The 17129-nt window shown below is 47.8% G+C and overlaps 1 protein-coding gene across 5 annotated transcripts in view; it reads right to left on the bottom strand.

The window, feature by feature from the left end:
- TOP2B (DNA topoisomerase II beta) overlaps positions 1-17129 on the bottom strand; it is a 607938-nt gene that overhangs the window by 239147 nt on the left and 351662 nt on the right. For all 5 annotated transcript variants that reach the window (XM_078663968.1, XM_078663967.1, XM_078663969.1 and 2 more), the window contains exons 22-23: positions 3675-3809; positions 3233-3433 (exon numbers count right to left, since the gene is read on the bottom strand). In XM_078663968.1, coding sequence (XP_078520094.1) covers positions 3233-3433; positions 3675-3809 — 336 coding nt within the window. The remainder of the gene's footprint in view (positions 1-3232; positions 3434-3674; positions 3810-17129) is intronic.

The raw sequence follows: 17129 nt of genomic DNA, 5'->3' as shown, positions 1-17129 counted from the left end.
AGTGGGGAGTTTCTAGTCACTAGATGGACTGTAAGAATCTGCATTGGTGTGAAGCAAGTTGAGATTAAATCAGATTTCAAGTGAATGAGAGTTATGTGAAACAAATTTGCAATTAAAAACGAATGTGCATTTGAACATACATGCCTGCCCCTACGGCAAAGGCGCTCATAAGTATGCTTCTTTGAGAGGAGGGAGGCATGTCCATCTGCAGAACGCAAGAATATTTTATCTGCCGGTTAATTAAATCATCAACCATGTCGCTTATAAAGAACTTTATTACTCCTGTTGGGTCATGCGTGGAAGTGACTTTAAATAATAATTAATTCTGTATTGAAGAACAGCCTGGCTGCATGTAAACATGGCTGCATTTAACCACATGGATGCTGCACATATTCCTCTGCTGTGCTGGACAGCAATAAAAACGGGTGTGGTCATGACGAGCTCAGCTCGTCATGAGCACAGGAGCACTGTACTGCATGACGAGCTGAGCTCGTCATGAGCATGGAAGGGGTTAATAGTAGGAAATGTAACGTGCATAGGGCCTAAAAAGTAACTGAAGGAACAGTTATTCTAATTGCGTGCACTTAATTGGCATATTTTCTCTTTAAGAATTTCACATTTTGACAGTCCAAACTAAAAGACGAGAAAGAAAATACTTCACTTATCTTGTGCACCTATTGTAACAGGTGCAGCAATGGAGATTACATTGTGGACATTCGTCTTAGAAGGAGGAAGAAAGAAGTAGCATATGCTTCTGCAAAAGGTGCATTATTTGCAAAATTTTGCAGCAAGATAGAGCTGAGCACGAATGAACCCTTCTCGCTTCATAAGACCCCATTAGCGATAAAAGTAGAAAAGGTACATGTGCAGGAGGCACGGTCAGACACAGACCAGTTGAAGGGAGATGCTGAATTCAGACTAATGAAATGCCAGCATAAGGTATACAGAGAAAGCATAAGTGACTTGGCATGACCAAGGTTTATTAAAAAAGTGTAGCCATGTTATGTTATATTGATTTGTATAGTGCACTAATCACCAGAGAGGGTATCCAGGTGCTTTGGCAGATATGTAGGTTTATGGTCCCCAAGGAGCTTATATGAATTGGCAGTTCTTCAGCTTCTTGCGGAACTCTAGAAGTGAGGGGGAGGATCGGAGGTGTTAAGCGAGGTTGTTACGTGTTTTGAGTGTGATGTAGGACAATGAGACATCCAATTTTGCTTTTGTGGATCCGGGAAATGTGTGAGAGAGTGAGGAAGAGCATAGGTGTCTGGTGGGTTAGTGAAAGTATATACAGCTGTTCAGGTATTCTGGTCTTGTAGGGCTTTGTATTTGTGCATGAAAAGTTTGGATTGGCTGTGCTTGTGAATGGGGAGCAAGTGAAGCTTCCTGAGGAACGGTGCAATGTGCACGTGGTGTGGGAGGTTGAGTAGGAGTCTTGCAGCAGTGTTCCGGAGTCTGTGTAGGATTTGTTTAGAGATTCTGGCGTAGAGCGTGCTGCCATAGTCCAGCCTACTGGTGAGGAGTGCTTGTTGGAGAACAAATGGTGCTCCAAGTCAAACATTTGGACATTTTTTACAGCATGCGTAGGATATGGAATTAGGAGGTGCACACTGAATTGACTTGAACCGTCATGCTGAGCTGGTCTAGGCTAATCCCTAGATTTCTTGCATGGTATGTGGGTGTGGGTAAAGGTCCTTACTCTGACAGCCACCAGGTAGAGTCCCAGGGGGAGGTCTAGTTACCGTAGAGCAATACTTCCATCTTGCCGGAGTTGAGCTTCAGGCAGTTGGATCGCATCCAGTCTGCTACCATGGTCATGTAGTTGGTGGAGTTTGTTCTGGAAGTGGTTGTTTTGTCCGGAAGGGAGAGGATGAGTATTGTGTCTTCGGCATAGATGACAGTGATGTCTTGTGATCAGATTATGTTGGCGAGCGGTGTCATATATATGTTGAAAAGGGTGCGGCTGAGGGACGATCTCTGCGTGACTACGCACATGAATTTCTTAGTCTGATGTGATGGGTGTCGGCCCGACCATTTGGATTGTTCGCGTGAGGAAGTAACAGATCCATCTGAGAGCGTATCTATGTTTGACAATCATGTAAAGTAGGGAATCGAATGGTGCTAGATAAAACTGTTAAATATTAATCAGAAAACTTGTTCCAGTAAAGCACATTTAAGCGGAACTGATGTGTTCTTTTGGCAGATTCTTCACCTTGAAAGACCACACTCAATACGGTCAAGTCACTGAGAAGGTTAACACAATAAAAACTCAAATCTGCTTGTAAAGAAATACAATTGTAAACAGAAAGACCATAACTGGCACTTTCCAATTAATCATGAATTTTTTTTATATGTGAAGAGAGGTCAAGGATGCCACACAATTACTGTGAAAATAGTCCCTGGCAATGAAAAGAGTAATAACAGACTTCTTTCATGGTCCAATTCCTTCAGAGCTAGGTATGAGCAAAGTGGCAGCACAGAATGCAATCAATCATTAATTGCCCACTTTACAAATGATTCAGCCTTACCAGAGTTGTGTTTTTTAGATCTAATTTGTCTACACCATAAAAAACTAAATATCCTAAAATGTAGCCTTCATAATTTTGCCTCTGCTGTGAGTGTGCAATAAGACAAAAAGAACCGCCGGTAAATGCCCAGGTAAAGAAAACAAATAATTGGAAATACTTGTGAAGGTGGTGGCCAACTTAAGCATGTGCAGAAGACAGAAAAAGGGAGCAGAAGTTGGGATTTGGATGTGCCACATGAATAAAATAACAGTGTTGTGTGCATTCTTGCTTAGGTTATCAACTATGCTACAAAGCATCTAATGCTTCCACCCACATCCAGTCTCAAATGGAGATATCAGTACAGATTCTACAGGCATTAAATAATGTACAGATATAATCAATAATAAGTGTCAGATTTAGAATTGTTTGTACAGTTACTGCGCAGATTAGAATGACAATCCATGCACTGTTAACTAAGATAGTTCATTATTTTATGGAGCTACATTTATTAGTTAAATATAAATTATTAAACTGTGATCGATATCACAAATCCAGGGACATGGGCTGGATTAAAAAAAGGCAGGTTGCATAATTTAGGACCAAATCAAACCAAATATTGTAATAGTGACAGTGGATCGCAAACAAGGAAACTATTAACTACAGATGCAGGCTAAAAAACCCTAGCAGCTAAATACTAGATTATGTTAAGCACACAGAAAGGTTACCATCGAATTACAAGTGAGACTTGTTTGAAGTTTGAAGACTTTGTGAAGTCCTGCAGCTTCTGCTTGTGCCAGTTTCTCTTCTGTCATTTTCACGACAAATTTCACAGTTGTATCCGTATGGTACTCTTTGTAATCGGTAATTAGTGCTGGAGTTTTCTCTGTCCCATTTAACATGGGTTCAAGAACTTGTTCTTTGTACACCTGAAACAATAGAAGGTCAGAGGAGAGAAAAGTGAATTGTAGATCTGGCACTATTATCCTGAAAGTAAATAGTAATGGACGATCCCCATTTTTATTGTAGAGAATACAAAATATGCGGCCTTGGAACTAATGGAAAAGGTCCCTTGCTTATAAGTCAAACAACAAACTTAAAAGAGCAAAATCTGGTAAATAGAATATAAATTAAAATTGTGCTTACAAGATATAGTTAACATTTCCTCACCTGCGTCCAAGTCCTGACTGGAAGCTCAGTAATCTCAACTGTGTTTCGGTCTAACACATATATTTCACCGCTGACTGCATACTGGTTCTGGCCAAGCTCCTGGATGGCACCCTTAAAATTTTTATAGTTTGGGAGCTATAAAGAAAAGAAAATGAAAATGCCAATGATGAAATGTAAAAAGTTCTCACACGGTGAAGTTCATCTGTTTGCTTTCCACCAAAAACGTAAAACATGCAGTGGAAAAATATGCATCTTATGTAAATCTCTGTGCCACGACCACTCCAGCAAACAAAAAATTCAGGCTCTACAGCATATTCAAGTGTTCAATACACATTTGGGCTACTCTGGCAAACCCTGGGATCATTGCAATAACAAATGAAATATTCAAAATCATGATTACGCCACAATGCTATAGAAGGCCATAACATTAATATGATTGCACTAGGTTCAAAGCCAGGTTATGGATGAAAATATGTACGGAAGCCGCAGACGAAGGAGGAAGCACAACCGTGCAGGGGGCTGATTGGGACCCCACATTACCCTTCTGTCTTAAACTGGGTCATGAGGCATTGTCTCCTCCTATGATAAGCATACTACATCATTAGTGTGACAGTAGAACGAAATGTGTAATTATAAATTATAGCTACACACATAGATAGACTACATTTTTTTCACTTTTTTGTATATACACTTTTAACTACCTTTGTGGAGTAACACTAGTGAGTGACAGGGGGATCATCCCCTAGGTCCTGACGAAGAGACTTCACGCCTCGAAACATGTTGACCCACACAGGAGAGAGAGCCCATTAACTAGCTCCACCTCTCCGCTTCACTTTTCTTTTAACAATACCAGCCAGTGTCTAATAAAAATTTTTTTACCACCAGGCCAGGTATTTTTTAAACCCACTCTTTATATCACTCCTGACCCCACTGACACTCACTCCTAACACATAGCACCCCCATCTAAAGGTGCTCCAGCGTAGTCGCTTATCGCAGCACTGCCCCGCCCCGCAGCGGGACGGGAAGACCCCGATGATGAAGCATGACTCCAAGGGCGCTTTTGGTGTGTGAGGGGTATTTTAACAAAGAAGGTGTATTCCATTGACATCTGGACATACACCCACCCAACGTGAGGTGGACCCTTTTGATTAATAGAATATGGATGAAAATATACCATTACAATTAACAACCTAAAGAATATCACCTTTACTTCCTGTGCCACTTGCAAATTGTGTTGCAGTAGCCTGGTGGAATTCTATTACACCCAAACTGGGACAACAAATATGGCAAGGAAGCTAGTACACACATGTATAAACGTTATGTAAGTCAATGCTAGTAGAACCATTTGTTCATCTCCGGAACCTTTGGCACCTTGATGAACAAAAAGGTTAGTTAGTTGTAGGAATAGGTTTGCAGCTTCAAATCATTTCTGGATTCACACACTGTCCATTATTCCACGATCTTGTGGGTTGGTGTAGAATGGTCCCTTATGTCTCAATTCTTAGGTTGCATAAAAGTTTGATAAAGACATCTAGGGGACATTCAGAAAGTAGACCTAGGAATGCATTACGCCTGTTGCTTAACGTTGGCTTTCAGGATTGTAACTCACATTTGCTGTCTTTCCATGTGCTGGATTTATGTGCGTTAGGCAGTCCAGGTTGAGTTTATCCCTTCCATTGCCCAAACCTTGTTTACAGTATTCTTCCACAAACTCACTTTCTGTAAACAGGCCTTTAAATCTTGTTCGTATCTGGTCACATTTGCTGTGCATTGAAGGATGGAGGTCAAATGTCAGGCTGGGTCTTGCAAGGAGCTTTGTGTTTATTTTTCTTTCTCTGACTTCAATGTGAGAGGATTTATTTGACAATCATGCTAGCTATTGGGGGTCTGCTGCACAATGTTATTTTTTTTCTAGCACACAACAAAATGTAAATGTCTGAATGAGCTGTGCTGACGAACAAAATCAATACATTGGGTGATTGCATTTCCACATACCACTTGTGCACTGTACACTTATCAGTAAAACTGTATGCGAGTGCCAATGTAATGGTCATATTAACTGAATATGTGTTGTCTGGAATGGCATTATGCTACCATACCATGCATACTCCACATTACCTAACTCTACACTACGCCACTCCATACTGTGTCACTGCACTCTTATCTGCACCACTCCACACTACGGCGCTCTACTTTACACCCTTCCACTCTACTCTCTGCCAATGCACTCTACCCCAAAGTACTCTGCTATGCACCACTGCACTCTTCGCCACCGTACTCTGCAACACTGCACTCTATGCCAGTCCTATGGGGAAATAATATTGTGGATAATTAGGTGAGTATCAAACTTACAATTTCAGTCTTCAGAGTCAAAAGTCAGCACAGGCCAGTGGTCAGGTAGGTCCCAAAACTGCACCACCGATACAGGGGCAGCCGGATGCAGAGGTAAAGATCATGGTTCGACCCAATGCTTTCAACGGAGAAAGGGGGTGCCTGAAACCACACTGCTTTCAGGTAAGTAAACCGGTTGCACGGGGTCAAACTTTGGGGGTTAGCACAAGCACAGGGGGCCACACAGCAGCACCACACATACACCACCAACGGCCAACGGCGCAAGGGGCGGCTGTGTGCAAAATTGACGTCGGGCACCCAATGCTTTTCAAAGAGGATTTTCATGATGGCAAAGAGACTGAAGGCATGGCACCAGAGCTTGCTGGACGAAGACCAACAACAGTAGAGGTAATTTGTGAAATAGGGGGGCACCGTTGGTTCAGCTCAGTAAGGCCCAGGAGCTTCGGGTGCAGGGGTGCTTTTAGAAGTGGTTATCTTCTTACCGGAGCTGGTTGTGTCAGGGGGAACATCTGGATTCACACTGCAGGATCTGTCAAGGAGGGCAGGAGAGGTAAGCATCACCAGGGAGACGGCACTGCACAGGTGAGTCACTCAGACTCGTGCCATGGGCGTCGGGTGCAGAGTGGGATGGTGTCTCAGATCCAGAGTCTTTGGAGTCTGTTTCTTCTGGATAGGTTTGCTGTCCTCAGGAGTGTTTAATGAAGGCAAGTCTTCCCAGGCGTTTTGGAGGTTGAGCTGCAAGACAGGTCGCAGGTTGTGTCAAAGCAGGAGACAGGCTGGTAGGACTGGGGCCAAGGCAGTTGTCTTCCGGCATCTGCTGCAGGGTGTCTTCTTCCTTCTTAGGTCCTCGCAGGTATGGGGTCCAGGTCTGGAGGACCCACCTAAATACTACATTTAGGAGATGCTATAGGGGAGTAGCAGGTAGTGCCAATGGGCACTGCATCTGGGGTGACTACACCCTCTATTATGCCACCCTCATGTGTCTATGTCCCCACCCTCATGTGGGAGGGGGCATAGACCTAGGTATCCTCAAGATGGCAGGGACTGAAAAGTGTGGTTCACCTTGCTTGCCCCCACCAGAGGGGTGGGGTTAGGAGAGGTATCTCTTCGTATTTCCCTGCTGGTTTTTGCGCTTAAGGGGGGGGGGGAGGGTAGGGGTGCCATTTGAAGAGGCTGGGGAGCACATTACAAAGGCGGCAGGCCTTTGAAGTTTATCTCTTTGAGCACTGGCCCATCCTGGAGGAGGAGGCATGACACTTCTGCCCAGGATGCGCCTTGTTTCTGGTCCAAGAGACCAGGTGCTCTTCACCCAGGGTCCAGAAACATGTCTAGTGGTGGCTGGCTGCCTACAGCTGGTCAGAGACCACACCAGGATTGGTAGGTATTCAGGCTGGGTACACGGTACAATAAATCCCACACTGGCATCAGTGTGGGTTTATTGAGAGGAGTAGTTTAGTACCAAACACTCCTGTACTCAGTGAAGCCATCATAAGGCTTTTGAACTAGAGTTGAGTTGTCAAGATTTCAGCCAATGTACTCTCTATGACTTCACGGGCACTTACAATATTCCAAAATGGTGCCCAATAAAGTAGGGGCATATCTGCTCATGCAGATTTGTCCTCATCTGTACTATAGTGCACCCGGTTTTAGGGCTGTGAGACCTGCTAGAGGGGTGACTTACCTATGCTGCCTGTGCTGAAGGACCCTCTTCAGCTCTCAGGCCCTAGATACCCAGGGTACCAGGGTACCAGTTACTAGGGACTTACAAGGGGCAGATTGGGAGCTTGTTTTTTAGGGAAGGAGCACTTGCACAGCACACATGGTTGGCAAGGACCACGTGCACTACATTTGAAACCACGTCAAAACTAGGCAAAAAGTGGAGGGATAACCATGCAAAATAGGCACTCACACACCCACTCTACTATGAGACGCAACACTTCACCAGAGCTCCCTGCGAAGCCACACACTTCAGCAGTGCTCCCCGCAATGCCACACACTTCACCAGTGCACCCCACGATCCCACACACTTCACCAGTGCACCCCACAACGCCACTTCACCAGTGCACTCCGCGACGCCATTTCACCAGTGCACCCCGCGACGCCACTTCACCAGTGTGAGAAAGTGCCCTCTTTCTTGCATGGCATGCCACCACTTTTTGCTGAAGTGCTTTGACTGAGTGTGCCCTGGGATCCTGCCAATCAGGTACCCAGGGTCTATGTTCCTTCCCTAAACCTGCATTGAAGCCTAAACCTAATTGGCATCTCTGACCACATGTCAGCCCCTGGTAAATGATACCATAGGTACCCAGAGCACTGTGACAAGAGAAGGCCCCTAAGGGCTGCAGCACTTATTGTGCCACCCTTAGAGGCCCTGTTCCGTGACAAACACACACACTGCCTTTGCGCGGCTGCGTGTCTTGGTGCAGAACAAAACAAAGTCGACATGGCACAGCCCACAAAACACTGCCCTGGCATACATCAGTCACCCCTCTAGCTGGGTGCCCTATGCCAGTTGTGAGGTACAGGTCCATGAGCCCTGTACCCCTACAGTACCCAGGTCCATTCCTGGGCACTAAGTGCAGTGCTGCCAATAAGAGTATATGGTGCTGGGAGTTTGTCATTACAAACTCCACAGCACCATAATGGCTACCCTGAAGACGAAGAAGTTTGGTATCAAACTTTTCTGCACATTAAACCCACACTGATGTCAGTGTGGGATTTAATGTAAAATGCACGACAGAGAGCATCTTAGAGATGTCCCCTGAAACTCTACCAACTCCCAGTGACCTGACTGAGTGGCTGCCTAGGCTGCCATCACCAGACATGTTTCTGGACCCCTGGGACGACAGCTTGCTGCTCTCGGGGCCTGTAACGAGGCACATCCTGAGACGAGGTGCCAAGCATCCTCCCCCAGGATATGCAGGGTTCACGAAGGAGAAGCTTCAAAGGCGTACCGCATTTGTGAGCCTCTCCAGACCACTTGCTGTACTCAGCAACTGGATCCCACTGGTTCTACTCCCCACTTTGGGCGGGAGACCCGGCGGGAAAAACAAAGTGAGGAAGAGAGGTGTGCCCACATCTGCCAACTCTACCCCCAAGGTGGGGGAGGTGAGGTGAAGCACAACCTCAAGTCCCCGCCATTTTGAGGATGGTGGACCCAGCCAACCAGGGACAGGCTCCTGCCCACTCCCACTGGAGAGTGGCAGAATAGGGGGTGTACCCACCCCAGGGAAGGGACCCATTGGTCCCTGACCTTTACCTACCTGTAACACCCTTAAATGTAGTATTTAGGGGCACCCTGAACGTTCCTTCCTCATATCCAGCAACAACAAGAAAAGAAGGACGAGAAGCCGTGCAGAGCTAACAAGAGGACGACACCCACTGACTTGGCCCCAGCCCTAGAGGCCCGTCTCCCCTCTAACCTGCACCTGCGAAACCCCAGCGTGTCCCAGAGGCCAGCAATCTCAAAATCACCGGAGGACCTGCCTGCATTCACTTTACAAACTGTTTCTCCCGTGAACACCGGACATGTTTAAACTGCAGCTTCTGGTGCCAGCCAGAAACCGCGAATCCAGCAAACTCTGCACCCGCCGAGCCCGGCCCGTGTTTGAGCGAACAAACACCATGAGGAGGTCCCCCGGGAGATTCTGACCCGAGATCCGGCGACCCCTGACCTGCCTCAACCTTCCAGACGACTACTGCAGCCTCAATCCAGAGGGACCCACCCCCCAACCGCGACCAGAGCAGATAAGAAAATCCGATGTCCAAAGGCACCCTTGCGCCCCACGGCCTTGTGTGCCCAACCCAGCGGTGCCTACCCATCCCTATACATTCCAACTTACCCCTCGAAGTGGTAGTCACTCCTGGAAGATTCTCGTTCCAGAGCCTGCAGTGTTTCTTTGAAACAGAGAATCTCCATTGAAATCAACAGGGTGCACGACCGCTGAGAGTGCCCCTTTGGTGCTAAGTTTGTCCCCAACTTGCCCTGAGCTTAACCCTAGGAGCTTTGCTCCCACAACCCTGTGGCCTGCTTGACAGCCGCCACCAACCAATGCCCCCCTATCCTCCAAAGGGAAACATTGGTCCTCACTCTGCACCCAGTCGCCCGAGTGCCGGTGAGGGTGCAACAACAGTGCATCACTGACCCTGGGAGACCCCCGAGTCTAACCCCAGAGCCCTAACTCCAAAGACCGATTCCTTACCTTGAAACCGATAACTCATTTTTCCTCATAGGAAAACTGACACTTTTTTCTCCCAAAAAGTTTCTACGTTTCGAAGTGTCGACTTTTGAAAACTACAAATATTCCTTAAAAATCAGCCGAATAACCAAAACGCATTTTCTCAACTGTTTTCAGGAAAAGTCCCAGTGCTGAATCCAGGACCCAGCACTGAGTAAGAAAAAGTAACGATAACTTAACGCACAAGTTACTTACCATCGGTAACGATATATCTGTAAGAAACAGTAGTTAGTGTTAGATTCCTTACCTTAGAATATCCCCAGGCGTCAGACTGGATCCGCAAAGTTTTGCGTAGCAGTACCCTTGCGCGTCGGTAGGTGTCGTCCACGGCTCCGCGTCAGTCGTCGGCGCCAGGATGACGTCGGAGTACTTAGACGCCGCCCTCGTGCGCTGACGTCAGTTCGTATACACAGCTTTTCTGTGCCAGAAACACAGAGCCATGATGAAAACAGACACTAGTGCCATGAAACTAGGGCCCTCAAAGGGAAGAACCTTAACCCTAGATATCCGTTCGCAGAACAGGGAGGATGGGTGGGGCGGTAAGGAATCCAACACCAACTACTGATCTTGACTTCTGCATCCGGCTGCCCCTGTATCGGTGGTGGTGCAGTTTTGGTACCTACCTGACCACTGGCCTGTGCTGACGTTTCACTCTGAAGACTGAAATTGTAAGTTTGATACTCACCTGATTAACCACAATATTATTTCCCCATAGGCCTGGCATAGAGTGCAGTGTTGCAGAGTACGGTGGCGAAGAGTGCAGTGGTGCATAGCAGAGTACTCTCTGCCAATGCACTCTACCCCAAAGTAGAGTGGAAGGGTGTAAAGTAGAGCGCCGTAGTGTGGAGTGGTGCAGATAAGAGTTCAGTGAGACAGTATGGAGTGGCGTAGTGTAGAGTTAGGTAATGTGGAGTATGCATGGTATGGTAGCATAATGCCATTCCAGACAACACATCTTTAGTTAAAATGACCATTACATTGGCACTCGCATACAGTTTTACTGATAAAAGTATACAGTGCACAAGTAATATGTCTCCCCACTGCTGAAAGAGACCTTGGGCCACGTCCCGAGTGCAGACGCCATTCGTGATCAATCATGCACCGACGGCGGAGTTCGTCCGCCCTGGCGTTCAGGGACCCTGCCAGGTGTTGAACCACCAGAGTGATGCCCTGGTGTTCCAGCCATTGTCAGATGCGCAGAGCCTCCTGGCAAAGGGTCCACAACCCCACCCCGCCCTGTTTGTTGCAGTACCACATGGCAGTGGTGTTGTCCGTGAACACCTGCACCACACTTCCCCGGACAGGGGGAAGGAATGCCTTCAGTGCAAGCCGGATCGCCCACAGCTCCAGAACATTGATATGGAACCGGGACTCCGCCGTAGACCAGAGGCCTCTGATCTCCACCTCTCCCACGTGGCCCCCCCCAGCCCAGGCGGGGCGCATCTGTCACAACTACGTGCTCCGGTTGGGGTAGGGAGAGGGATCTATCGCTGACCCAATCGCGGTTCGTGAGCCACCACTGCAACTGTCTCGCAGTGCCCTCTGAGATCAGGACATGGTCGGACAGGTGCCCTGATGCTGGGCCCACTGAAACTTCAGGTCCCACTGCAGAGCCCGCATCCGCCACCTGGCATGATGCACCAGAAGGATGCAGGAGGCCATCAGCCCCAGAAGCTGCAGCGTCAACCTGACCAAGACCAGGGATAAAGGCTGAAAGATCGGAATCAGAGCCTGAATATCCCGAAACTGCGCCGAATCCAGAACCGCTCCAATGAAGAGGAGCTATTGAGAGGGACACAGGTGTGACTTCAGCACATTGATGGAAAACCCCAGAGAGTGCAGGAGGTCGGCCGTAGTCTGGAGGTGGCTGACGACTGTCTGGGGCGAGCCCGCCTTCAACAACCAGTCGTCGAGATAGGGGAAGACTGACACCCCTAATCTGCGCAGATGAGCTGCGACCACAGCCATCACTTTCGTGAACACCCGTGGGGCGCTGGTAAGGCCAAAGGGGAGCACGGTGAACTGAAAGTGCTCATGGCTGACCATGAACCGCAGGTAACGCCGGTGGCGTTGCATGCGCATCCTGGGCAGAGGAGTCATGTCTCCTTCCCCAAGATGGGCCAGTGCTTGAAGCGGGAAGCTTCAAAGGCCTGCCCCCTTTGTTAAGCATCCCCCAGCCTCCGCTGCTAGCAGCGGATGGCAGCCCCTTGTTAACTCACCCCCCACACACTGAGCGAGAATAGGTGTGCCCACCTCTGTCAACCCCACTCGTAAGATAGGCGAGGCAAAGCACATCCTTCAGTCCCTACAATCGAAGGTCTATGTCCCTTCCCATGGAAGGGTGCATAATAGAGGGTGTAGTCACCCCTGGTGAGGTGCTCATTGGCCTTACCTGCTGCTCCTCTAAAACACCCTTAAATCTAGCATTGATGTTGCCCCCAGACCTAGAAACTAGATATGCGACAACATAAGAAGCAAGAAGACGACCCATCAAAGAAGACTGAAGACGACTGCCTTTCCTCCAGCCCTCACCGGCGTGTATCCAGCTTCTGCGAACCTGCGACAGCTGAAAACCTTGGGACGACTGCTTTCTTTGAAAAAGACTCCAATCTTCTGTGGACAGCAGATCGGTCTAAGAAGAAATAAACTCCAAGGACCCGGATGAAGGCGAATCCGTGTCTCCTGTCCGCTCTGAACCAGATGCCCGCAGCCCAAGTGAGTGGCTCACCTGTGCAGTGAAGTCTACTAAGCGGTCCTGAACTCGTGTCCAGTGTTGGCTGACCTCTCCCGATCTCAAAGGCGGCATCTGCAGTGAAAATCCTGAGGTTCTCCCGAATGGCTCCAGTAAGAAGTCTCCGGAGTCGAAAGGCACCCCTGTACCTGAATCCCCTGGGCCTTGGTGAGCTTAACAAACAGTGCCCCTACGACCCCCACTTCTACTTACCTCTACTGTCATTGGTCTCCCTCCTGCAACCTCCGCTTCAACGCCTGCAGTCCGTTTGTCAAAAGTAGTAACTCCATTGAAAAGCATTAGGCACCCAACGCTGATTTTGCACCCTGCACCCGGCCACCCCTGTGCCGCTGGTAGTGCAAGTTTGGCGCTGCTTTGTGCAACCCCCAAAGCTTGGCCTCTGTAAACTATCTACTTACCTGCAAGCAGTGTGGCTCCAGGCACCGCAAGTCTCCGATGATAAGCATTGGGACAACCTCCTATTTCGACCTCTGCACATGGCCATCTCGGTGCCGTTTTGGTACTCACCTAACCCTTGCTGACTTTTTGTGCCGAAGACTGGGATTGTAAGTGCATTTCTTACCTGTTTAACCGTAACAATGTTTTCCCCATAGGATAACACTAAACTGCAGTGAAAGGTTTTTAAGTGTCGATTTTTCAAAGTGAAAATGATTTTTACTTAAAAACATACTTACCCTATTGCGAAGATCTTGGTCTTACACTACAAAGTATGATTTTCTAAAATTGGTCTGGCTCTCCTTCTTGAGTCATGTGTCCATTATTGGTCAATGCCGTACAATAAATGTCTTACGCTCCTCTGTTAGGCCTAAGGCTGCTCACCCACACTACCACTAAGAGAGCACTTTGGGTTTTACCCCGGGACTCTGTGCACGGTATACCCACCTGGAATACCATATACAAAACCAGCTTCCTACACCCTTGTAGGCGATTGTTAGATTTGGGGGTCTCTAGTTGGCACAGGTAGGTATTTGTGACATATTGGGATCCTTGCCTCTAGTCAGGGTAAGGGGGTACACTTCTAAAATAACCCCTGCTCACCCCATTGGTAGCTTGGCCCAAGCAGACAGGCTTATCTCAGAGGCAGTGTGTAAAGCATTTGTGACCACATACAGTAACCCAGTGATAACACTACAAATGGACACCACACAAAGTTTATATAAAAAATAAGTACTCTTTATATAGACTTATCACAAGACCATTAAAGGACAAAAATCCACAATACTATACTTTAAGAATGGTAGTTTTAGCTTAGTGCAGTTCAGTTCTTAAGATGCGACACTTTGCGTCAATGTACCTTACGATGCGTTGTGCTTCCACAAGAAGTAACGTTGCAGCAATAGAAATACGGCAAAGTTCCAGTGCAAAGAAATAAAGAGGTCAAGATCTTCCAGATGCGGCACGCTTCTCCGAGGTGCAAGGAGGTTCGGTTCGATGCGTCAGCTGCAGCGGCGACACCCTTGTTTAGCGATGCGACGGCAACAGCCTTGGCTGCGGCACTCTTCTCCGACGTTGCGAGATTCTTCCGCACAATGCGACCACTACAGCACCGACATCCAAGATGCGACGGCAGCAGCTAAGACGGCGGCGCGCTTCTCCAGGGATGCAAGGCGCTTTTCTCAATTTGATGCAATGCGACAGCTACAGCGCAGACATCCAAGATGCAACAGCAGCTATGGCGACATGCTTCTCCTTCGTTAGGAGACTCTTCTCCTGATGCGATGCAATACGACAGCTACATCGGCGACACCCTCCCTTGGAGTTGCGACGGCAGCAGCGACACGATTCCTCTTCGTTGCGAGACGCTTCTCCTGATGCGGTGCAATACGACAGCTACAGCGGCGACAACCTCATTCGGAGTTGCAACTGCAGCAGCAGCGACTGCGACACACTGCTTCTTCTCGAGTCACGCTTCCAGCTCATTGCGACACGCTGTCCCTCAGAAGGCCAAAACGGCAGCAGGCACTTCCAAAGAACTCTGGGGAGCTGGGGTTTGAAGTCTGTTGTCCCTGAGACTTCAGCAGGAGGCAAGCTCTTTTCCAAGCCCTTGGAGATCCTTCACAAGTTGAAAATAAAGTACACAAAGTTCCTATCTCTCTCCTTCCTTTGGTAGTCAGGCAACCACTGCAGGCCCGCCCCCCAAGCAGCACTTCAGCTTAGGAATAGTCTCTCCTCAGTTTCTTCAGGTTCCTCTCCTCAGCAAAGGTTTCTTCTTGTAGTCCAAAAGTGATCTAATTCCTTGGGATCAGGGTCCCAATATTTATACCCCAAAATCCTTTGTCCTCTGAGGGGAGAGGGGCCTTTGCCCAGTCCAAACCAGTTCTGGAGCACTCGGTTTACATGACTCCTCCTTTCCTTTCACAGTGCAGGGCAGAAACATCAGACAGCCCACAGGAGGTGGAGCCAGCATTGTAGAGGGAAAGCACAGCCTTGGAGCGCTTTGTTGACAGGATTCCTTCTCTTCTTTCACTGTGCAGGGCAGAGACATCAGCCGCACCCCAGGAGGTGGAGCCAGCATTGTGGAAGGCAGGCACAGCCCTGTTTAAGGTCCAGGTGCAACTCCTCCCACCTATCTAGATGCAGATCTCTCTATTATCCACTGGGCTGACTCATTCTGTTTCCTGGAATTCCCCAGCCCCGTCACTCACAAACTCCAGACAAGGAATACACAACCTAGCAGAGGCTGGCTTGGAAGGTTAGGCAAGAAAATACCTACTTTCTAAAAGTGGTATTTTCAAACACAGAATGTTAAAAACCAACTTTACTAAAAGATATATTTTATCATTCGGGCATCCTATACTCTAATTTCCACCACGTTCCCTGAGTCCGTTAGGATGATAAGAATGTAATATTCTAACTGCCCATTCTGGCCTATGGAGAACAGGTAGTCTTGCAATAGTGAAAAACGAAAATGGCTGTAATTCACTATTAGGACATGCCACACACACCAAGGCATGTCCTACCTGATACTTACAATGCACCCTGCCCTTGGGCCTACCATAGGGGTGTCTGATATGAAGAAAAGGGAAGGTTTATGGACTGGCAAGTGGGTGCACTTGCCCAGTCAGCATGACAGTACCAGACTGCATGCAGGCTCTGCAATGGCAGACCTTAGACAAACTTTACAAGGCTGCTTCTGTGGGTGGCACAACCAGTGCTGCAAGTCCACCAGCTGCATTTGGTTTACAAGCCCTGGGCACTCCTGGTGCACTGTACTAGGGTCTGACAGGTAAACCAAACCAGACAATCATGGAACCACTGATCAATACATTAATTTACAGTAGGGAGCAGTTGCACTGTGGCACTGGACAGCAGTTGCACAGTGCCAAAGCATCTAACACCAGCAAAAACACATGAGGCAACTGCAAAAATGGAAGGGAGATCCACGCCAATGGTGCCAGGTCTAACAGGGACGGAGGTCTCACTGGGGAAGATGGAAGTCTCCAGAAACATGGATACAATTGTGAATAGCATCCTAGGTGGTGACTGTTGCAGAGGCTGTAAGGGTTCTTGTAAAGCATTCTCAAATGGTAATATAGTTCTGAAAGGTTTTTTTGTCTCCACCCAGGGTGTGACCAATTTGGGGGGTGTGGGTTCATTGAATACCTTCTTCCCATGGTAATAATGCTAGGCAAAATTAGCAAGAACTAGGTTGTCTTTTGTGCAGGGAGGAGTCTAATAGGAAGCATGCCTATGTTTGCTCCTCTTGTAGTTGAACCCTATATGTATCATCTTACCCCTTAACGAAAGCATTACAGAATGAAAGGTAGTTGGGTAGTGAAATCCTAGATGGGTAGGAGTCAAAACCTTCCTCATGTGAGTCAGTATCAAGATTCTGCTAATTGTCCTGCTCACATAAGGTCTTCGATATGGGGTCTTCATATTGTTCAACTCCCTCATGGTTCTGGCGTTAGAGATGCCTCTGAATGACCCTCTGCCTCAGTTGTTTCACTGGTTGACTTTGAGGGAATTTGACATCCCTTGAGGGATTTGTCGAAGATTTTCTTATTTTGCTGCAATATCACCATTTTGGCTTAGGGTTTACATTTCTTCTGAAGTCGAGAACACACTGCTCAGTGGCATTCATCAAGTACATCTTCCTTTCCAAAGTTGAAT

This window comes from Lissotriton helveticus, chromosome 10, assembly GCF_964261635.1.
Source record: "Lissotriton helveticus chromosome 10, aLisHel1.1, whole genome shotgun sequence".
Lineage (NCBI taxonomy): Eukaryota > Metazoa > Chordata > Amphibia > Caudata > Salamandridae > Lissotriton > Lissotriton helveticus.
This window is presented reverse-complemented; position numbering and strand designations above follow the sequence as displayed.